Below are 24,033 nucleotides of genomic sequence, written 5' to 3'. Positions count from 1 at the left end.
TTATCTCCCTTGGCACCAGGGCTTGGGGAGGAAATAGATTATGTGGTGAGACCTTTGAAACCAAAACGCCACCACCACTGTGAGGCACAGGATGAGAGTCATGAGACAAACCACTTGGAACCCCTACGACCACCGGCAGATGATGATAGCTAAAGTTGAAAGAAGATTGGTAACGATGTAAAAGAGGGTTTTTTTCATGGGGAAGGATTCTCTTCGTCTCCCCAGAAGTAAAACATTTTTCTTTCTTTCAATTTTCTTCTAGCGTAGGGGATTTACGAAGAACCAAAAGGAGACACATACCCCAAAAGAGAAATCTTTAATGCCCACCTAAAACAAGAAAAGGCTAACAACCAAATGGATCTGTAATTACTGGCCTTAAGTAACAAAACAAGAAAGATCAACCCTGTCAAAGGAAAGTAGGTCTGGTGTCAAACCTTTGCAGCTCTCCAATGGTGGGAAGAAGATGAACCGAGAGAAGGAAATCTGCGATTTGACAGCCTTTTCCTTCTCTGTGCATTTTTTTTTTCTCCAAAGATTTGGATTTACATTCTAATCGGGTTGAGAGGATCTTGTAGCCAAAACGGGTTGGGGATTCATGAAATGGTGCAAAACATTTTCATCCACACGATTAATTTGTGCCATGGGTCATACTATAAAGGTAGCACTACACAGCACTGCCAGATTAAAGAATTAGAGAGGGCTTTTATCATAGTGCGGTGCATTTGGGACTGAGAGCTTTGACGTGTGGAAGATGTTAAAATCCAAAGTTGCCAAGTTCGAAAAGAATGATAAAAAAACCTGGGTCAATCTAGCTAGGCACCGTTAGATTCAGCATCTTCCACTTGTCGAGTTCTCAGCCCCGAACTGCACTTTTAGGGAATTGGAGAGGATTTTAATCCCTGATCCAGACGGATGCCATGAATTTTATCCTCTCAAGTTCCCATCTTCCAGTTCCCTCCTAGGACCCCCTTAGAAAAATTGATTCAGGGCGTACTTTAATCCGACGGTCAAGATTAAACCCAAGCATATGCCCAACCCAACCCCCAATGTTCCACAAAATTGAAATACTCTGTTATTATCTATTGGAACTATGTTAGGGTTTGAAGCACTGAAGGGGTTTTCGGTTAATTCCATCTTTTAGGTTCCATTGATCGAAATACTCTGTTCTCTGGTTTTGTTTTTTTTTGAGCTTTTAATAGTCTGCCAAAGCACAATCCATTCATCAAGAGATGCCATTTATTTTTTTCAGATTTTTAGGTATAAAATAACAAATTAAGCATAATCCACTCATCAAGAGGAGTCATTTATTTTTTTCAAATTTTTTGGTATAAAATAACCAATTAACCATAATCCACTCATCAAGAGAAGCCTTGTTTAGATTACCATCACTCTATGAAATTTGTACAAGAACACATTTGCTGCATTTTACAAGGCTGTCCAATGCCCATCCCATCCAAAATTCAATAGTTGCCTTCCATGATCAGCTAAAGCCAATGTGAGAGAGAGAGAGAGAGCGAGAGAGAGAGCATGAAAGAAAACCCCATACATGATTGACTACTTGGTTACACGGAGAAGGTTTTCCAAGCAGACGCTATAAGGGAGCATACCAATGAGGTGCGATAAAATGGTGTCATACATTGAAAGGCAACGTGGTCATTTAATGTGTAGAGGAGAAGGTAAGACACAGAGGTACTAGCTTTCCCTATCCCGTAAGCTCAAGAACTTCTAGCTTTTTGCTGAAGCCTAGATTCGGTAAACCTCAACCCAAAGTTCGTGTTGTGGGTTGGGTTAGAGGTTTGAGTCTTTATTAGTCTCTAGGCTACGGTAAAAAATTGGTACCATTTCATTTCCATTGAAATAAGGGGTAAAATGTGTGGACAACTAAGTTGCTCAATTGGTTAAACGTCTGTCTCATTATAGCACAAACCTTGCCTGGTCTCAAGTTCAAGTCCTCCCCGAAATTTGGAGTGCTAGTTGCTATTGCCGCCTTCCTTGGGTTGGGTTCCATCTCCCACTCCCTATATGCTGGCTAACCCCTGCCATGATTGACTACGTCCACGATGAGATGAAATTTCCTGTACTACAATGATTGCGGGGAATGAAACTACAACACATAGCAAAACCCTATATAGATAATTTACCGAAATACCCATCTTACCCTTAAAAAAACTTTTCTAGGGTTCAATATTATTCAAGAGACAGAATAAACCTACTAATACAAGCGACAGAATACAAGACACCATACGGTCCATACCCCTAAACATTATGGACTTTTTTGGTTAATATCTGGTTCAAAGAGTCCAACCAGTCCTATGCCAATTAGGTTTGCGTCATCATTATTGAAGAAAGAGGAAACCCAGAATGAGTTGGGCTCAAATGTGAACGTACCGTTCAGATGGAATCCACTCCATGTGAGTTCCGCAGAGTAGATTCCATTTGAACAGCTGTGAGCTGTTCTCATCGTGATCCTTGCTCCCCGAATCGGTTTACAATTGACTAGATTTGATCCTTGATTGAAAAAAAAAAACGGTGGCTGGTTTCTAGGGTTCAGGCTAATTAATTCCGACCAATAACCAATTCCCAGCCGATTCCATCCCATAATCGGAATAAAATCCATAAGGTTTCCGGCCAATTTTAACTGATTCCCAATCTACTTCATCAGAATAGAAATCCAAAGCTCAATCAAATCTCATTACCGTAAAAAAGAATTAAGTTTTTGATTCAAAAAGAAAAAAATAAAAAATAAAAATTATACATATAATATATATATATAGGACCCGTATATCATCTGAAAACCACCACCACCACCACCAGTCCTTTATTTCTTAGATGAATTAATGGCGGATAGCCTCTCGAGGAAGAGATTAAATGTTTCTTCACGATCAAGCATGCTCACCCTCACATATCGTGAATCCATTCCAAAATACTTCCCACCCCTTGTCAGGATATTATGTTTCTTTAGCAAGCTCTCACCATCATCTATCTCCATCTCCTCCTTTACTTTCAACCATGCAAAACCTAAACAAAACCAGAAATCCCACATCACCAAAACCATGAAAGAAGAATAATATGAAAAAATAAAATTTTTGTGATCAAATTTTCAATATATAATCTTACCGGGATATCCTTCAGTGGTTTCTCCTGTAAAGTTGCAGAATTGTTTGGGATACTCAGGTAGACTGAAAATGCCATTCTCTTTAATAACATTTCTAAAACGTGTCCATCTTTCAGCCATGATGCTTCTTCCATACTTAAAGAAGTTTTCATTCCCCAAGTTATCAGTTATTGTTTTGAAGATCTTGGCAGCTCTAAGTTGTGAATCCTTGGAAACCCCAATAGTGTTGAGCTCCAAAAATTTGATCATCTTCATAGCTATCTCTCTATCCTTTACCACAGCCCACCTGCTTGACCCATTTTAATTCACAAACCCAATCAAACCAAGAAATAGATATTCAGATCAGACATGAGTTTAAGAGGGGGAGTCAATCAGTCAGGCCGGCCCGGTCTAATCGGTCTTCGATACTTTAAGATCTCACACTCTGACTGGCCCGTTTAGCTAACTGGTCCTCATAAGTTAGGCACAATATACCGACTAGTCTTTATCGCGTTAAATGAGCCTTAAATGGGCTAATGAGACATTTATCTCTAAGCCACGGGTTTCAAACATGTCGAGCTGAGTAAACAAGCTCTAAACAGGTTTTAAACAAGGCAAGTTGAGTTGGTCTAGTATTAGTAGTTGGGAAGGATCTGGATGTTAGTCGGGTCAGGCTGGTTTATGGGTTTTCTCGATCGGGCCTATGCAGTCTTAGAATTGACAACCCATAAGTAGGCCCTGTTTGTTTGCTTGACAGAGAAAAATGGAAAAAGAAAAAAAGGTGGGAAACTTGTATTTGTTTCCCACAAACTACCACAAATGTGATTGTTTGGTTAGATGGGACGAGAAACTTTCAGACAAGCTCATTAAATGCATTAAATTATTGTCTGACTAGGTGGCACCTCTTTTTTTCCCACCCCATTCATTTTCAACGTCCTGCCAAATTAAGCATGATCTCATTTATAAACGGTCGATGCTGTATACCAACCTGTCTTTATCAAATTAAAAGAGCCTTAAATGGTCTCAAGAGACATTTATCTCTAAACCGGTTTCAAACATGTCTAGCTGAGTAAACAAGCTTTAAACAGAAAATTATCTCCTCTAGTTCCTTGCCCGGCCCAATTCCCCAGTTCCCTCTAATAAATAGGTGCGGATCCCACCTGAGTAGGGGTAAGGGTGGTCATTGCACTTCCCTTGTTAGGAGCACTGGGGAACTGGGCCGGATGGGGAATTGGAGGGGATAAAGATCGACTTTAAACATGTCAAGTTGAGTCGAGCTAGTATTAGTCGCAGGGAAGGACCCCAATGTTAGTCGGGTCAGGCTCGGTCCGGTCGGGCCTATGCGGTTTTGGAATGGACAACCCATAAGTGCATTTAGTGATTTTACTTACCCTATACGAGAACCTGCATGACCAGTGGATTTGGAAAAGGTGAAGAGCATGATATCATGGTCGAATGGAGCAGTGATTGCGGTGTATTGAGGCCAATAGTAAGCGAGGTCGTAGATGAGCAACCCTTTTCCTGCTCCGTCACCGTGACGATTGGAGACCACGGCTTCCCTTGTAAACCCATCTGGGTTGTTTGGGGAAGTGATGACCTCTATGTATGGTTCTTTGCTTTTACCCTTGAAGCTATGTGCGTCTCCTGCCCATTTGTAAAGCCCTGACTTCAAGTAGTCTGTCACTGCTGGATATGACTGCAAAACCAATTCAAACCAATTAAAAAAAGGCAACACAGATCTTCTACGGTGTGCTGTCCTGTCCTGCCTGTGTTACATAGACACAGAGTTGCACGTAATGATCGCCTTACCTATGTTCGAGCAAAACGCTCAAACAGGGACAAGATGATCAATGCGTGCTGCCTTGTATCTGCGCAGCACGACAGAACGGGCCACCCACACCGTAGAAACAAGCAAGAGAGAGAGGACTGGAGAGAGAAACACGGCGACGGGTTTGCGCCTTCTATGGACATAAAAAAGTCAACAAAGGAGAACTAAAAATACGAAACAAACTCTGACAAAAGAGTTATAGCACGAAAGACACGGTTGCCGGCCTGAGCTCAGATTTACTTACCAATCGTATGTAAAGCATGTGAAGCATGTGCCCATACCCACCATACTACCCTGGTCCCGGGGAATCTATGGAAGATTTGCCACTTGAAAAATTCAAATTGGACTAATGGTTTTAGAAATCGGATCCAAGAATTGGTCAATCCCAATTGGAATCATAGATCAAGGGGGTATTGTTATGATAAAAACAACTGTCTAGAACAATTGGTAGAAGTGTGGAACTTACAATCCCACCCTATTAGGATTGAGCTTCTCACTAGAGAGCATCCAAGCGTTGGTTTGTACCGCACATATTCAGATGGCTGGGCAAGCGCCAAGTTGTATGCGGCACAACCTAGCTGTTGGATGCCCTTTGGACACTGGGCTCCCTGGAGAGAAGCTGGATCCACTCTATTAGGAGGACTTGGGTTCAATCTTACTTCTTATCTTCCTTCCCTCTCTCATAAAATAGGTATCTATAAAAAAAAAGTATTGATATCATATCATTAACATTCAATTCAATATTGATATGATATCAATTGGTAAAACCCCCTCTTCTAATTGTAAATGACAAAAATAGAATAGGTGGTTGGCTCTCACATGTACGTTCACCTGTTGGTACGTGGATAAATACAAGGAGATGGTATCATATAACATTCTTTAGAAATAAATAAAGTGTGATCTTGCATCCCATTCAGTTTTTCTCCCGTGCATGCATGAATGTATTTATTTTAATTTAAAAAAAAAAATAAATATATATATAATTGTGGTTTACCGAGTAGTAAGGAGCGGCGCAGACTACGCTAATGGGGTGTGGTGAATCGGGTGCATCGATGGGAAAAGAGAGAGCGTAAGCGTAAAGTGCAGCCTGAAAGAGTTGCATGGAACCGCTGCCCACGACAATATAACGATCTGCGGTGACGGCGTTCCCAACAAAGTGGTGGATCCGACGAACCTCTTTCTCAAATTCCGCCAACATGAACCAGCAGATGTGGTTGTCGTTGATGCCTTTTCCGGCGAAGTCTTCGGAGTAGTAACTCATACGCTGCCATCCCTCTATCACTATCTTACTCTTCTCCTCCTCCTTCCAGTATGCCTCGAACATCGTTGGATCTCCTCTGTATCATTCCAATCCATCCATCCAATACTAATATATATATATATATCTCATAATAATTAATAAAAACACGAAAACCCACAACATAGATCTTTTACTGCGCGCTGCCCTGTCTTGCCTGTGCTGCGCAGACACAAGGCCATGCACAATGATCGCTTTATCCCCGCTCGAGAAAGGCGTTCGGGCAGAGGTAAGACAATCAATACACACCACCTTGTCTCTGCGCAACACGGTGGGAGGGGCAGCTCGTGCCGTAGAAGATCTGGATTACTTACTGGTTAAGGTTGATAATGGCGTCGGAGGAGAAAAACTGCTTCTCTTTGCCATTCCCATTCGAAACTGCTGGATCAGGAAAATTGGTGGGAGAGGAAGAGACATTGTTACCCAATTCCTCTTCACCAAACACCTTCTTTCCCATCAATCCCTCCTTCTCCTGCAATTCTATTATTGTCTCCCTTTAGAGAAGGGAAACAAGAATATATATATAGGGGAGAGAACAGAACGACTAAGGCCACGTTCGATGTAACTGAACACCTGCCATGTAACCTCTCAAACCGTCTCGAGGTTATTTGTGTCTTTCTCTCTATAAGGCAAGCTTTTCTCCAAAATCTAAACTGTTAAATAATTTTTCCTTTTTAAGTATAAATTAATATTACAAAGCCAGTTTTTTTTTTTGGTAGAAATATTACAAAGCTAGTTAAAGTGGGAAAAAAATTTAGTTACCAAAGATATAGAATAATTCACTTCCCTTTTAGGTTCACAAATACTTTCCTAAGTTTTTGTATTTTTTAAAATACCCTTTTAAGATTCCATTTCTTTCATTAATGGAGATTGGAGATACAAGAATATAGTTACAACCCTGATGATTCTAAATATGGTAATTGATATCACATGTCATATGGAAAAATTATTTTTTTTGATAAATATGGAAAGATTTCAAAGAGACAGAATGGAGAACTTGCATGCAATGAAAGAAATATTGCCTAACTTTATGGTGACAATTGGGATCCTCTACTTCTGCCCTGCCTGTGCCTGCCCCGTATGCGTCCCACACACAGCAAGGCGTGAAAAGACCGCCTTGCTGTAGAAGATTTGGATCCTTATCTTGAGAAAAATTCTCTCAACAAACTTGTATTTGTTGTATATAATCATACGATGGTTTCTTGAACGCTATAGAAAAAATAAGTTTCCCATTATCGTTTCTTTGTCAATATCAATTTATCACTATACTACTACTATTTTAGAAGGGTGAGGAGGGTGGGGTAGGAGTAGGGCTGTAAACGGATCGGATTCGGCTCGGATAGTGCTATATCCGTATCCGCATCCGATTAGCTATCGGACGGACTCGGATAGTGCTAAACGGATACGGACACGGATATTTTATCCATTTACATGTAAATATAGCTTTTCGGATAGCTATAGCCTATCCGTATCCGCATCCGTTTAGTTTTCGGATGGATTTGGATAGTGCTAAACGGATACGGACACGGATACAAAAACGGATTTCGGCTATTCATTTATACCCCTAGGTAGGAGGAATGAACTCTCGACCTTCCTTGGATTTATGTTAGACCTTAATTAGTAAGTTTACATATTATACGCATATTAAACGCGTATCCAAACTTTTAATTCAAAAAAACATATTATACCGTAAATATTCATATATTTGATAAAAAAAACGTGTTTTTTGAGTGTTGTCGTTTTATACCCGTATAACTACGTATTAATCGCATATACTATTTTTCACTTGAAATATTTTTTTATGTAAAAAAAACTAAAGGTAAAATGAGAAAACACGCAAAATCCCTTTCGCAAAAAGGAAAAAAAAAGCTATGGTCTTCTCTTCACTCTTTGAACCCTAGCAGTTTGCTGCGGTGCTGCTCGATCACCTGCTTTGTTTCTGTCTCCGTTCAACGATGGCCGACGAGACTTCATATAAGGTTCAATACCCCCTAGCCCCTTCCTATTCTCCGTCTCCGTTCAAGGTTAATTGCAGCGATAGAGTGGCGGACAAGCTCTGTTCCCCTTCCATTCTTTGCCCCTTTCCCCTCCTTTTGCTCCTGTAAGTTTATACTATCTGCTGTGAATGTAAATAGCATTATTGAATGCTAAGCCCTTTGTGATTTTTAATTTTTTTTTGGTCTCATGTGACTGTCTTTCTGCCGAGTCTTATCTCTTTACTCCCCAACGTCCCTTTTTTTTCTCTCTTGGTTTCATTGTTGTGTTAGTCAATATAACATCTTCTTTATTTTTCAATTCGAAACCCAAAAGTGAAATAATGAAAGAACCCAAGTTCTGATCATCATTTCAAATCCAATAAGTTCTTCAATCTTAAAATGGCTTTCCATTTTAGGAGTATTTGAAGCTTAAGTAATGGGAATAGGTGGTGGTGGCCTGAGTGTTTTGATTAATTTTTAATCAATTATGCTCAAATCAAGCACCATTGCTTTAGAGATTTGGAAATGGCAACTGCAGATTTGAAGATTTATATAGAACAAATAACCCTGCTAAGCTATGCTACAGGACAAAGATTCTAAAAGAACCACCCACTTTAAACTAGAATAAAGGTGTACTTGCATTGGTTCAATTTGCTTCTTTTTTTTTTTTAAGTACATTGAATGTTAATCTGAAGACTTAAGCTTAGTTGTTTGATTAAGGCTGTAATTAGTGGAAGTAACACACAAGTTGAGAACAGAACAAAGAATGATAGAAAATTCTGACACACAAAAGTTTGGAAGAATAGTGTGAAAAAAAGGTTGGAATGATTGAAGCATTGGGAAACCAGAATTTTCTATCATTCTCTGTTCTCAACTTGTGTGTTACTTCCACTAATTACAGCCTTAATCAGACAGCTAAGCTTAAATCTTTAGATTAACATTCAATGTACTTAAAAAAAAAAAAAAGAAAGCAAATCGAACCAATGCACGTACACCTTTATTCTGGGTTAAAGTGGGTGGTTCTTTTAGAATCTTTGTTAGTAGCATAGCTTAGCAGGGTTATTTGTTCTATATAAATCTTCAAATCTGCAATTGCCATTTCCAAATCTCTAAAGCAATGGTGTTTGATTTGAGCTTAATTGATTAAAAATTAGTCAAAACACTCAGGCCACCACCACCTATTCCCATTACTTAAGCTTCAAATACTCCTAAAATGGAAAGCCATTTTAAGATTGAAGAACTTATTGGATTTGAAATGATGATCAGAATTTGGGTTCTTTCATTATTTCACTTTTGGGTTTTGAATTGAAAAATACAGAAGATGTTATATTGACTAACACAACAATGGAACCAAGAGAAAATGAAGGGGGGGGGGGGGGGTTGGGGAGTAAAGAAATAAGAATCGGCAGAAAGACATGGTCACATGAGACCAAAAAAAAATTAAATATCACAAAGGGCTTAACATTCAATAATGCTATTTACATTTACAGCAGATAGTATAAACTTACAGAAGCGAAAGGAGGAGAAAGGGGTAAAGAATGGAAGAGGAACAGAGCTTGTTTGCCACTCCACCGCTGCAATTAACCTTGAACGGAGACAGAGAATAGGAAGGGGGCAGGGGCTAGGGGGTATTGAACCTTATATGAAGTCTCGTCAGCCGCCGTTGAACGGAGACAGAGACAAAGCAGGTGATCAGTAGACGGCTAGGGTTCGAAGAGTGAAGAGAAGACCAGAGCTTTTTTTAACCTTTTTGCGAACTGAAGGGGTTTTGCATGTTTTTTCACTTTACCTTTAGTTTTTTTTTTTTTTTTACATTAAAAAAAATGTTTCAAGTGAAAAGTAGTATATGCGATTAATACGTAGTTATACGGGTATAAAACGGCAACACTCAAAAAACACATTTTTTTTAATCAAATATACGGATATATACAGTATAATATGTTTTTTGAATTAAACGTTCAAATACATATTTAATAGCATATAATATGCAAACTTACTAACTAAGGCGCACCACGGCTCACCAACTACACTAGGCAGCTGTTGGTTATACATAAAAATTATTTAAGTTGGAAAAAAGGTTTTTTTTTTCAAAATAATTTGAAAGTGATTTTATCATTGTCATTTTTAAGAGTTGGCATTGTTCAAGTGAAATGACTAGATTGCCTTTGCTCATTGAAAAAATAAATATATTGTACTACAAGGGCAAGAAAATAAGGTTACATTACAAGTTTTTTTCACCAACATTGATTACGATAAAATTTTTAAATACCCTTTATAAAGCTTTTTACCCAAAGGTTTACTCACTGGTCTATTTACTAGATTTAACCATAAAAATCAATGCTCCTTGATGATGTTTTTATTCATCTTTTTTATAAAAAAGTGGTGGGCACATATTACAAATGCAAGTAATGATGGCCTATAAGAAAATGACAATTAGCATATTTTTCTAACTAACAAATTTTATTTTTCTATTAAATATAATAACAACAACCTATGTCCAAATTTTAAAAAGAGTTAATTTGTTTGTAACTTACCTAGTTACAACACATTGTTGTAACCGGACTTATTTGTCTACGTCACATTACTTACCAATTTTGTAAAGTAAGGTATTTTTTTTTATAATTTTCACTCCTCCTTTTCCCTCTCCTTCTCCGTCTAGTTCGATTCCAATCACTCTCTCCTCAGGGAAAAGCCGTTCGTTGAGAGTTTTCAGCAACTCGCGAATCTGTTTCTGAGTTATTTATGTCTCTGGTTGAAGGGCACGGGTAAAAATTGGAACACAGATTTGGCTTTTACCAGTGGAACAAAATTATACGTTACATAAAAAACACACTCCATAGTGAACCAGTTAAGATAATGGTTATTGTCATGTGTATTTATATATAGGGTAATTATCCATGTAACAATGGAAGGTTTTTCCAAAAATCAAAAGACAAATATGAGCCATCTATTTTTACATTTTTAAAAAAAAAAATCTAAACCGTCAATTCCCACTCAGAGTCCAGAATATGTGCCAATACAAAGGAGGTATTTGAATGAATTATTTGACACATGGCTAATCAAGACCATGTCCACTTTATCCAATGGTCAGAATGGACATATCATTTGTCCACGTGGTAGAAAAAAATGTTTTGTAACATTTGGAAAAATAGTAGACCTTTGTGATAATAATATTAACTCACCTTAGCTTATATTAATGCATTCTAGGATATTGCTATAAATAAGGAGATTATTGAGGGTTCCTTTTCCCCCCTTCATAGAATAGACATGTGAATATTAAAGGGACGTACCCAGTGCACAAGATTTGGGGAGGGTCGTAATGGAGACCGGATCGTGTCCTTGTACAAGTACCATCCAAGGCCCTCCACTCCTCCTATGGGTCCCATAGTGGATTCCATGTGAGTGGCCCTAGAGGGGGCGGCCTTGAATGGAACTTATACAAGGACATGATCTGTGCTCGTCATAATGTATGCAACTTTACCCCCATTTCACAAAGAGGTTGTTTCCTGAAGACATGTGAATGTTGGTTAAGAAAAAATAAATTCAAATAGCGCTTTACGTCATACCCTTCTTCATCGTATCCTCTAACTACACTTTCTTATATGTCCATTGTTTTGAACCTCATGTGGATTAGGGGAATCTCCAGCTTCCATGGTTGCAGGTCAAAGAGACTTTGCTTAACTAGCTACGGACCACCAGTTAGGGCATGCCGAAGCTTGACAATGGTGAACTAAGAAAACTTCAGGTCCAACTTATCGAACCTCAAACCTCTTAATTGATGATATTTCCTTGTTAGCTTTACAATTTGGTTCTCATATTGTTAAATTCTTCGGCACCTCAATGTCTCTTATCGATTTCATACAATAGGGGTAGGAGTAATAATAGACCCTCGATTAGTGGGTGTTTTGTCCACCCACAGTGGAGGAAAACTTTTGTCAAAACGAAAAGCTAGTACCATACTACCATCAATGCATAGGACACTCGACTAACACTCAGTTGTTTAGTGGTAACATTCCTCAGCATAAAAAATAGTTATTTCCCTCATTTCTTGTGTATTAGTATTGCATTTAGGTAATAAAATAATAAAAATTTTAATACTGTTTGGTACACATTATTGGAATAGATTTTGGATGTAGAACGCATTCTAAAACCCAGTTCTTCTCGATTTTCTCATTTTAGAATGTATTCTAAACCCAAAATATATTCTTCCAATACATATCAAACATAGTTAATGTTCCCATGAGTCATACTTAGTACAACTCAATTTGAAATCAGATTCTGACTTCTGACTCAGTAGTAACAATGCTTATATATCCAGAACAATTATTGAACTCAATTCTAAACATAAGGTGTAGAAAGATTTAAGTGAAAAGATAATGAAGTTCAACTTTTGGTCTCCCTTTGAACCAAATAAATCAACCGGGTTTGGCGCCACTCACTCTCATTGGGATCCAGATCTTTTACGACGTGGGCTGCCCATCCTGCCGTGTTGCATAGACACATGCAAGGTGGGGCACATTGACCACCTTACCGCTGCCCGAACACCTTACCCGAGTGAGGATAAGGTGGTCATTGTGCGAGGTCCTATGTCTGTGTAGGACAGGCAGGACAGGGCAGTAGAAGATCTGCATGTGTTGCTCTCACAGTGGATTAATTAAGAGTTTTGGATGTCAAAGCAATAATTTAATTAAATTAGGCAACTCAAACAAAGACAAAGACGAGTACTTAAATGGGTTTGACCAAGAAAATTAAGAAATCAAACAAATATCACATGATCATAGATCATTATATGGTAAAGTGTTAACTCTCACGTGATTTAAGAGTTTGTATTGTCTAATTAAGAGACAGTAATCTTCAATTAATACATTAATTCTCGGAAACCAAGCCTTAGTTTTTAAGACATAAATGGGAAAAAATCTGTAATGGGACAATAGTCTGACTCAGTTTGTGGATTAGTCTGGTTGTGTAAGTGGCGAACCAAGTTCCTTGGTTTATTGTTTTCTTCTCTTTCTCTCAATCATTTTTTTTTCAATTATATTACTCTAATTAGGGGTGATTAGAGATTGTTTATCTATTATTAAACAGTTCAAGTAAAATCCCTTAAACTAGGAAATGATGGGGCTTGCCGAATAAATGGGTCCCCAAGTCCGACTCATGTTACAAAACACGTGCGTGTGACTCATCATCACATGACCACCACATGCTTTACATGACTACATGTGACATGAATATTAAGATCCTAATGACTATACTTATGGGAGAGAGTTTCCCATAAGTACAGTTACACCAATAAGAGTTTGGAGAATGGGGTGAAATGACCGTGCCCCGTGCCCATCCCTATGAAAGGCGAAAATACCACTCTCAATGATGCTTCCATGCATGCTTTCGTTTGCCCTCACATGGGCGCATGGGCCACACTCTCGAACAGAAGTCTCTTCTCCTTATTCATAATTATACAGTAAAAAAAAAAAAACGTTGTTATTAAAAGGCTAATTATTATTGTCACAATAATTTATTATTTTGCAAATGTTATAAGCCATCTATTCTGTCGCGTGGACAAATGATATAGGAAAAAAAAATATATGATACCAAAAAGACTCTTATACCTGACCAATATAGATTCTTCGATACGGTACAGATTTGGTTTTCATAATGAAATCGGTGTCTTGATTCAGTATTGGATGTATCCGATACAACGGATCCAATTGATAGCGGTTTCCTCGACCGATGGTACCCCTCCTTGGCGGTTCAAAGAACCATTTTTTTTTAAAGAAAATTACATGATTAGTCAATTTGGGTTTCAATTCACAAAATTATCCAACCAATGTTTACTTTCACAAAACCAATCAAAACAAGTATGTGCCCTTGGTAGTAGGGTTGCAAGTTTGGCCCTGACAGTCTGAGCCGGTCCTGAGCCCAGACAAGGCTTGGGTTGAGATATACCTTGGCCTTGAGGGCGGGTTAGGGTTGGAAATTTTCAGCCCTGAGTTAGGGCTGTTCTGGGTCAGGGTTGAGGCCTCGGCCCAGCCCAACCCGACCCTGTCTTTTTATTTTTCCGTGTTCTTTTCCTTTTTTCTTCCCAGCTTGGCCAACCCACGCATCTCCCTTTCCCAGCCTAGCCAGCCCATGCATATACCTTTCTCCCCATCGCCAGGGCCAAACAAGGTCAGCCCTGCCCGACCTTGAGGCGAAGTAAGAGTTGGATTTTTCTAGCCCTGAGTTAGGGCCGAATCGGGCCGGGACCCAACTAAGGGGACTCAGGGTTGGGCTGGGGTTTTTAAAGGCCCAGCCCAATCCGACCCTGTTGCAACCCTACTTGATAGCTTGTGGTGGACTGGTGGATAAAAGCCCATTGCTACCAAGTGGTCTTGGGTAGATTAAGAACCTTAAACCATATAAGTGAAATAGTGGATCCTCGGTGAAGATACCCTAACCGGCCTAACTGAAGAAAGACCCATTAACACAAAAACAAAGAATTATGAAACCTTAGACCTTGAGATGAGTAAATCTCATCGTGAATCCCTCTGTTGAGAAGAATCAATGCCGGAAACTGCGAAACTTCCTCCATCGGGTAGCAGAAGTTGCAGGAACGCTTGTAGGTTCGAACTCAGATTCTGCTTTCGATTTGTTTAAAAAAGGCCAAAAAAAAAAAAAAACAGAGAATGTGAGAGATTATTCTCTCTCCCTCCCAAACGGGAACTGAAGGTTGAATTGAGCTCAAAATTGGCGGAAAAGGCAAAACCCTTTAAAGAGTATTCTCGTAATATCAATACTTGTTTTGACTAATTTGATTGAAATAAACATTCGTAGGGTATTCAAGTAGTTTTCCCTTTCTGTTTTCCCACTGAAAAAATAAAAAAAAATTACCTACCCGAAAATCCTTTTTCCCTTACACGCATTACGCTAAACCATTGGGGACTTTCCTCTTCGCTGGTTCTGCTCGCCCGGCACTCGCCTCCGCCTGAGCCGCCGCCTCCGCCGCCTCCGATCTCCTTCAATGCCATCAGGTTAGTCTATTTTCCTCTCTCGCTCTCTTCTCGCGTGTACGCCAACGGCCTGGTTAAAACTTAGAATGTCTAATAATATTGACAAAAAAAGAATGCCTAATTTTCTCTTTGTTTCTCAAGATTTAATGGGAAGAATTTGGGTTTTCTAGTTGTCTGTTTTTTTTTTTCCTTCCAGATAGATCTTCTAACTATGTTTTCTAACTATGTCTGTTAATGCAGCACCGTCTCAATCTTTGACGAATCCTCAATTTGGGTACTCAGACCAGTCATCTGGGTGGTTAGGCAGGAAGAGAAGAAGAGAAGAGCATAGAAAAAAAGTAGGAAATGAACTCCACAGAGGATTGGAAATCGTTGTGGCCAATTGGCCACGTCTTCTCTCCTCCTCTCCTCCTCTCTGGCTCTTCTGCAAAATCCTTAGGCCCTCTTCTCTTTACTCCATCTCCCAAAACCCTAACCCTCCTCTTCTCGTCCCCCTCTCTCTGCCCTCCAATCCATCCCCCTCGTTCCCTCTCCATTCTTGAATCCCTCCATTCAATAACCCAACCCTCCAAAGACACTTACATCCCCCCCTCAGTCATCTCCTCCATCGCCCTCGACAATGACTTCGGTTCTCAATCCGATGCAGACATAACTCCCTTATTCAATAACAACCTTCAAATGCTTCGTTGCCCAGATGGAGAATTCCTGCTTTTGTTCCCAACTGGGGAGAATTTTGATCGGGTTGGATTTGTTGTGGTGTCGACAAAAGAACCCACTTGGAAAGTTAATCTCAATGCAGATGGTAATATATTTACAACGCCTAATGGGCTCAATCATCGGATTCTTAGAATGTCTGCTACTGCTTCTGTTACTGAATTGAGTAGTTGGGATCTTCTTTCTCCTTCTGCTGCTGGCGATTCTATTGTTGTTGGTTTGCTGTTTGCTTGTACTATGTATACTGTTCATTGGTTCAGTGTTGAGGTTAACAATTCAGGTTCAAAAAGGGGGAGACCGGTTTTAGTTCATTTGGGTATGAAGGAGTTTCATAGTTCTATTGTGAATGCTTGTTGGAGCCCACATTTGGATGAAGAGAATATTGTTTTGTTAGAAAATGGTGGATTGTTCCTGTTTGATTTGGGTTCTTATTCAGGTTCTAGTAATTTTGCTGATGAATTGAAAGGAACCAGGATCAGGATTTCGTGGAAGGATTTTGGTGTGGATTTGGATACTGAATGGGTGAGCTGTGGATTTGCTTGGCACCCTCGAATCTTGATTGTTGCCAATTCTAAATCTGTTTTCTTAGTGGATGTTAGGTATGAGGAAAGCAGTGTGAGTGTTTTAGCTGAGATTGAGACATTTGATTTGAATAATTCAAGGGGGACAGATCGATTTGTTGCATTCTCTATGGCTGGTTCTGGTGGCTTCCATTTTACGGTGGTGAGTAAATGTTGGTTATTTCTTTTTGACATCCGCAAATCATTGGTGCCTGTGTTGCAATGGGCCCATGGCCTTGATAACCCACGTTATGTCAATGTATTTAGTTTGTCTGACTTAAGGCAAAAACTAGTAGATGATAAATATACATGGGCTTCTGAATCAGGTTTTGCCATTTTGTTGGGTTCTTTCTGGAGCTGTGAATTCGGTTTATTCTGTTATGGACCTTCTGTACAAGCTTTAGATGGACCGATGACACCTAAAATTTCGAAATTCTGCAACTCCCTCTATGCATGGGAACTCCCTTCAGAACTCTCCTTGTCGGGTCGCCAGTGCCACTGTGGAGACTGCCTATTAAAAGAGGATTTTTGGAAGACCAACCTTCCTTCATGGATTGATTGGCAACAGAAGAAAGAAATAGTTATGGGATTTTGTATTCTTGGCAAAGATTTGCTAGCCCCTGTACCTGAAAGAGAATTTGCCAATGGGTTCACATTGATTAGACTGATGTCATCAGGGAAACTTGAAATACAGACGTACAATTCCTTGTTTGATTCTCCTAGTGCAAAGTCAGAAGCAGGGGAAGGAATGCTATTACAGTCTGAAGATTGTCTTCTATATCATTCGAGTGATCAGAAATATAAATTTCCTAGGAAATTCAAGTATTGGAAACTTGACTATCTCTTTGCATATTTGAATTGCAATCTTGTGGACTTGCTGACTAAAAAGATAAGAAACCCTGGGATTGATCCTACTGAAGCGATTCCTTATGATCAAGACTGCAATAAACTTCCATGTGATCAGTTAAAGGCTGCTGGTGTTGATCCCAAAGGGTCGTTGCTTATGACTGCCCAAATTTTTAGTACCATCAGCTTGCCTATGAGCATACATGAGATTGCTTTGAGGAGACTCTGGACAGGGTTACCGGTGGATCTTCTACAGTTAGCTGTTCCTGACCAGTCAGAGCTCCTTGAAGTTCTTACAGAGTTGAAGAAGGTCTCATCGACACTTTTGGATGTTCCAAATTTATCCCAGTTTCCGTCTTTTTTGTTTCGAAAGCCCTTGAACCACAACAATAAGTCATTGCACAAAGTGCACCATGGTGATGCTGTTCTGGGGCCTTCGCTTCCACTTCCTGTTCTGCTTACACTTGATGCGATTTATAAGAAGAAGAGCTGTTCAGATTTGGAGGAAGAAGCAAGTGGATATTCGGCCAAGACAGAGATCAGCCACCAATGCAATGAAATCATAAAGGTGGCTAACAATGTGGCATTGATAGGGTCTCATTCTGTGGTTAATGATTCCTATGTTGTCTCCCTTTCCAATGACACAGACGAGGCATGGGTTGATTCTCAAAAGCTGAAACAGCCAAAATGTTTCTTCTCTTACAGACCCCAGGCATTTTCTGATAACAATGGCTCTACCATGCGTTGTGCACAAGACGAGCCAGTTTTTGAAGAAGAGAAATATACTACCTTCATATATAAAATGCAAGAGGAGATTGCCCCTGAACTAAATAGGGATTCTAAGATGCATGAGTTTCCCAATTCCAGTAACAAACAAAATGGATTAGAAATGTTTGATGAGCTATGCCCAGTAGAATTGAAATTTGATGTTTCTCCTATGAACTTTGAGGTTACTGAGATGAAAGGATACAAGCTCCTGAAGAGACAGTTCTCAAAATGGCAAGCAGGTTTTAAGCCATATCAAGATTACTGCAGTCAGTTCAAGCTCCAAAAGCATGTTCCTTGATTCTTGGGCATTGTCTCAATTTTTTTCATATTTTCCTGTGTCGCGCGCTAACTTTGTCGGCCATTAATGCTTCAGTGCTGCTCCCCTGATGTGATTTTGTTGCTTTTACTTGTTGGGACGAGATGATCTTTCAAGGAAGAAATTTATGCTTGTGAGCAGATTCTGTCTTGGGAGGAGTAAAGGTATTAAAGTAATATAGCTATTATATAATATGTTTTGGTGTCATATTCTATTTCCATCCAATCTGATGTTGCCTTGTGTCAGAGTAATGCTTAAATTTTGTTTCAAACAGTCAACTCTGAAGAACAGAAACTGTTGAGAAATTATTCTGTCTTTCAAATAAATTCATCATTCATTAGGAAAAAATGTGTAGAAATTATTCTTTGATTCTTTCTTTTTTCTCATAAATTCATTATTATTTTAAAAAATGCCCCATGCATGATGGGCTGTAGAGGTGAGATAGGTCAATGGGTCCAGACTTGACATGTAGCCTGTCTGGGGAATATTACATCTAGCCATTGGTAATGTAGAAGGGGTTCAACTAAGAACCACTCTACAGTAGGATCGATGACAGGTTGCAGCAGAACATTAGAATAGCAATAAACCAGAATTAGTAACTTAGGAGGTAGAGAGCAAACCGGCCAACAGATGGCTACCAAACTTAGGTTGAGTGGAGGTGATGCTGATCCTAGCCATTGTTAATTTAAAAGGGGTTCAGCTAAGAACCACTCTACAGTAGGATCGATGACAGGTTGCAGTAGAACATCAAAATAGCAATAAACCAGAATTAGTAACTTACGAGGTAGAGAGCAAATCGGCCAACAGATGGCTACCAAACTTAGGTTGAGTGGAGGTGATGCTGATCAGGTCCTTTGCTCCAAATTAGTGCCAATTCTGATGGCTCAGTTTTGAGTTATGAAGAGGACTTGAAATTAGAAACAGCATTCAAAATAGAAGGTTAATGGAGAAACCAATCTAACCAGCAGTCGGGGAAACCAAACAGAGTTGATTGATGAGCAGGTTGTACTCTCCAGATGCTTCGAATATGGCCCCAATAGGTTGAGTAGCTGAAGAGATTTGAAGCCTTGAAGTTGCAGCAGAATCAGCAGAGAAACAGAGGCACAGCCCGCAGGGTGCAACAGTCTTTCACTTGATTGTGTAAACAGCAGCAATACTTGGTGTTGATTGTGGAATCGATTCAGGTCTTCAAGGACTCTCAACAATAGTTGCAGACACAAGAGACAGCAGCTAGCATACTCGATTGGGAGTGGAGGAATAATAAAGAAGAAAAAATAGAATAGGAGGGAAGGATAAGGAGATTCGGCTCTCTTAGCCAGGCCTTCCAGCCCTTCAAGTCACTCACATGGACAAGAGAAAACTGGCTCAAAGCAATAATAATCAATTTCCTTAAATAGTGGGTGGGGGGCCTCTAAGGGCATTACATATTTATAGGCAGCTATGCTTGCCTTACAAGTAAGAGAAAACTTAAAAACTTGCGAGAAAAAGGAAACAAACTAAAAATAGAAACTTATGGAAAATAGAAACTTCAAAATAAAAGCTAAGCCTACTTTCTAAATCTGAAATTAGAAACTAAACTGAGCTAAAGTTGCTTAATAGACAATCACAAAATATCTGAGAGAATACTGAAAATAGAAACTAAACTGAACTCCTGATTCCCCACGCATAGACAAAATTGACCCTTCTAAAAAGTCTTCACACGATCTGGTCTTGGGCCCCACAAAATCTTCTAACAATATTCTCACCAAGGCAAAATAAGGGGTTGTGACACTGTCAAAGTGAACAGTGTTTTGGCCTCTTTTTCTTCATGTTTTGTCCTACATCAATTGGTCAGAATGAACAAAGCATCATTGTCATATGCCAGGTTTTTTTTTTTGGGGGGGGGGGGGTTGGAGAAGTTTATCATTCTTCTTCTTTTTCTTCATCCCTTTTTTTTTTTGGTTTTCCTTTTTGTGTGACAAGCCTTTGGGCTTATGGTGCTATGATAGGTTAGATAGGGGTTTCAAAATATCTCCCTTTTCCTTCAAGTTAAGTTACTTTAGCTTAGCAAATGTTTATTTTGAACTCAAGAACTGTACAGCCTAACTAAGCTTCATCTATTGTAGTGGTATGCTTGAATGTAAGCTTGGGCTCAATGATAAGAGTATTATTGGAGGCTCAAGGTAAATCAACAAAAGGGAAAAGCCATTGATCTGGATGATATCAAATTTCACCGGTATGTGACTTGTGGGACGTCAGGGCAAGAAATTCTCAATTACGATTGGGTTACATCAGGGATCAGCCTTAAGCCTTTATCTATTTGTACTTAGCATGGACGACCTAAACAAGAGCATTCAAGACGAGGTCTCGATGAGACAAAAGCAGGGATTAACGCTATGTTATATGGAGATCAACCTTAGAAAGAAGAGGCTTTAAGATTAGTAGAATGGAGACAGAATATATGATGTGTAATTTTAGTTATATTGTGATGGAGACCGACATGATGTGAATTGAGTAAATAGAGATACCGCAAAATGACTATTTTAGATATTTGGGGTCAATCATATAAAGAAGGTGACATGGCTGATGTTTCACATAGAATTAACGTGGGATGGATGAAGTGGAGAGGTGCGTCTAGAGTGTTGTGTGACCAATGTCTTCCTTTAAAGCTTAAAGGAAAATTCTATAAGATTGTTGTACGACCAGTTATGATGTATGGGGCGGAATGTTGGGCAGTTACGAAGTTTCATATTGAGACGCTATGTGTAGCAGAGATGAAGATGTTAAGATGGATGTGCGGTAAAACTAAGAAGGATAAAAAGGAATGATCAAATTAGAGCTGACATGGGACTAATGGGAGTTGCCCCGATCAATTACAAGCTCCAAGAGAGTCGTTTGAGGTGGTATGGTTATCCCCAACGGAGGCCTAGGGACGCCCCAGTAAGGAGTGATATGATCCCGATTGAAGGAGCTAAAAGAACTAGGGACAGGCCTAAAATGATCATAGGAGAAGTTGTGAGGAAGGACATGCATAGTCTAGGTCTTGTTCCAAGTATGACCTCGGATAGAATCTACTCGAGGGCAAGGATCCATGTAGCAGACCCCGTTTAGCTGAGATTCTCCTGATGTTTTGGGCTGTGCCTCTTTCTTCTTACTTTCATTTTTCTTTTTCTTTTTATTTTCCATCTTTCATTTTTCATTTTCCATTTTTCATTTTCCATTTTTCATTTTTCATTTTCCATTTTTCATTTCCCATCTCTTCATTCCCCTTTTTTGTTTAGACCTCAGTTTTCCCTACCTTCTTTTGTTTGGATCCATGTAGTCGACCCCATTCACTTGGAATAAGCTAAGTTTTTTTATTGTTGTATGTGCCTATTATGTTTACTTTACTGTGTTTGGCAGCTGTTCAGAAGAGCTGGGTGTTTTTATTAATTCATCCAGTCTGTGCCATTGTAACTATAACTTTGTATTCTCACAGCTCACTTGTGGTCTAGGTGTGTGCATTTGGCCCGATTTGAAAATGATGGGACACTATCTTTCATTTCTTTGGATGGATATTTGGATCTAATGACATACAGGCTCAGTACTCAGGTTTATATCATGCTTCCTGGCATTCTGGGCTAATTTGGGCCAGTTTTTGTTGTATCTATTAACACAGATAAGAGTGTTTTTTTAGAGGTTCATTTTCTTTGCTTTCAGGTAAAGCCATTGATCTGGTTGGAAGCTCAAGTAGAAAGACATTCAAAAAGTCATAGGGAAATTATACCTATTCAAGGAGCATAGGTATATCTTTTCAGTTTGGTTATAACCACTTGATTAATCCTATCAGTAGCTCACACAGTCACACGATCTTCAAGGAGCGTAGGTATATCTTTTCAACTCGATCTCCATTGAACCTTATTTTGTTTTAAATTTTTTTTTTTTGTTATTTCATTGATAGGATCAAATCATATTCTTTATGGGGTTAGTTGGTTTACTTTTGAGGAATTTAGAATAGGGCTGTGTATGAGCTTACTTTCTGTTCTATGAAGATCAAGTCACTGCTTCAGTTGTTCCAGGCATCTGCATTATTGTTGAGGTATTGTGGTTACGCAACAACTCCCTCAAGGTCCAAGGCGACCGGTCACCTCATATGCTCTCAGGCATCCATACCCAAAGACATGATATCTTATTCTCCAGATGTCATAAGTTTCCACCGTTCTCATTTCTATCCTTGTATGTTTCTAGATCTTACTTTCATCCCCCTTATGTTCTATATTTTGAACCTTACTCTATTATATATTTATATTTATAGGATTACATTTGGGACTTGCCAAGGCAGTCACCTAGGTGTCGAGGTGTCTAGACACCACCATGGCTCTCTGTTGTGCCATGACAACTATGGCCATTAATGAATGTGGAGTCATATGTATTACTCTCTTTGCAGCCACTGATACACCTCACAACCAGCCCAGGAGCAATCATGTCCTTGGTGATTCCACCTGCTACATCTTTAATCCATTTGTCACTATTCCATCCATCTAAACTCCACCCAGATCATCCTCAACTCCTTATCCAACCTGTTATTCATGATCGATACTTGGTGATTCCACATGCTACACCCAAACTCAGCAACAGCTTAGGAGCCCTTTAACTACCTGTTTTTCGTTTACACCTTCAACCATTCACTCTTAAAACTTTAGCTTAATTTGAACCCTTAAATTCCATCTTTTGGCAATCCTACTGCTACTAGGCGTTTTAATTTTCCTGAACAGTACCTATTCTTGTCGCAGTTATGCGTGGGAATTAGGATTTATCTTTTTGAGTCAAAATTTGTAATTTTTTTTTTTTTTTGGTATTATTATTTTATTTTGAGAAAATTACATGCACCCCCCTGGTGTTTGAAACAATAACAAAATGCCCCCCGTAGTTTCACCCCCCCCCCCCTCTTACTGTCGATCAACAGTTTTGTGTCATGTGTTTTTGGTACCATAAATTTTGATTTATGGTAGTTTATGCTAATAGAAACAGATTTGTAGAAACAACAAATACTTGTTTTTACCACTTTGTGGTCCAAAGCGAAAAACTGTTGCCCGATAAAATACACTCCCAACTCTCTCGTCCTCAAGAGAAAACCTGGCAAGTTCTCATCGTCGTCAAGCTCTCAAGAACGGCGAAGGACCTTGCCAAGTTCTCATCGTGCCTGGCTAAGCTCACCGCTGTTGTCCCAACTGGAGCTATCCGCTGCTGTCCCTCTACCATCCAGGTACTCTGTAATCTCTACAACCCTCTATTCTCTGCAACACTCTCTTCTCTGCAACTCTTATCTCTCTCTCTCTCTCTCTGGTTTGATATTCTTCAATGGAAGCCTGCTTGCTATTGATTTTGGCCGCCCTTATTGGGTTCAACGATGAGAGAAATGCTCCAACTCTGTAGATTTGGAGCATTTTCCCCTTTGTTCTTCTCTAATCAATAACCCTAGGTTTTGCAAATCTCTAATTTCTTCTCTATTTTATGATTTGGCAATCTGAGTCGGCACAAAATCCTCCTCTGATCGCTTCAAACCCTCCCTAATCCCTCCGGTAATCTCTCTGCGGCAAATCTCTAATTTCCAATTTTTTGATAGATTTTTATAGTAGTGAGAGAAGTTTGACAAGAGTAGGAGCTGTACTCTTCTGCTTTTACTGTGA

General features: G+C 39.4%; 2 protein-coding genes and 1 long non-coding RNA gene across 3 annotated transcripts; 2 read left to right on the top strand and 1 right to left on the bottom strand.

The window, feature by feature from the left end:
* Positions 1 to 2,811: 2,811 nt before the first annotated feature.
* On the bottom strand, positions 2,812 to 6,676 carry LOC122672037 (tryptophan aminotransferase-related protein 1-like). Its single transcript, XM_043869545.1, has 5 exons — positions 6,534 to 6,676; positions 5,917 to 6,259; positions 4,486 to 4,790; positions 3,118 to 3,401; positions 2,812 to 3,018 (listed from the first exon to the last, which is right to left on the bottom strand). The coding sequence occupies exons 1-5, from the start codon at positions 6,674 to 6,676 to the stop codon at positions 2,819 to 2,821; spliced, it is 1,275 nt and encodes a 424-aa protein (XP_043725480.1). The 3' UTR covers positions 2,812 to 2,818.
* Positions 6,677 to 15,490: 8,814 nt separating this feature from the next.
* LOC122671630 lies at positions 15,491 to 18,585 on the top strand. Its single transcript, XM_043868968.1, has one exon. The coding sequence runs from the start codon at positions 15,527 to 15,529 to the stop codon at positions 18,365 to 18,367; it is 2,841 nt and encodes a 946-aa protein (XP_043724903.1). The 5' UTR covers positions 15,491 to 15,526; the 3' UTR covers positions 18,368 to 18,585.
* A 1,916-nt stretch (positions 18,586 to 20,501) lies between these two features.
* On the top strand, positions 20,502 to 22,115 carry LOC122671633. Its single transcript, XR_006334371.1, has 3 exons — positions 20,502 to 20,600; positions 21,843 to 21,955; positions 22,064 to 22,115. It is a non-coding gene; the product is annotated as an uncharacterized LOC122671633 (long non-coding RNA).
* Positions 22,116 to 24,033: the final 1,918 nt, after the last annotated feature.

The sequence above is a fragment of the Telopea speciosissima genome, chromosome 8, assembly GCF_018873765.1.
Source record: "Telopea speciosissima isolate NSW1024214 ecotype Mountain lineage chromosome 8, Tspe_v1, whole genome shotgun sequence".
Lineage (NCBI taxonomy): Eukaryota > Viridiplantae > Streptophyta > Magnoliopsida > Proteales > Proteaceae > Telopea > Telopea speciosissima.
This window is presented reverse-complemented; position numbering and strand designations above follow the sequence as displayed.

Coding starts and splice junctions, on each gene's coding strand:
- LOC122672037 (XM_043869545.1), bottom strand. CDS start 6,676: ATGGGAAAGAAGGTGTTTGGTGAAGAGGAATTGGGTAACAATGTCTCT. Junction 3,402..4,485: donor CATGCAGGTTCTCGTATAGG/GTAAGTAAAATC, acceptor TGGGTCAAGCAG/GTGGGCTGTGGTAAAGGATA. Junction 3,019..3,117: donor AACCACTGAAGGATATCCCG/GTAAGATTATAT, acceptor GGTTTTGTTTAG/GTTTTGCATGGTTGAAAGTA.
- LOC122671630 (XM_043868968.1), top strand. CDS start 15,527: ATGAACTCCACAGAGGATTGGAAATCGTTGTGGCCAATTGGCCACGTC.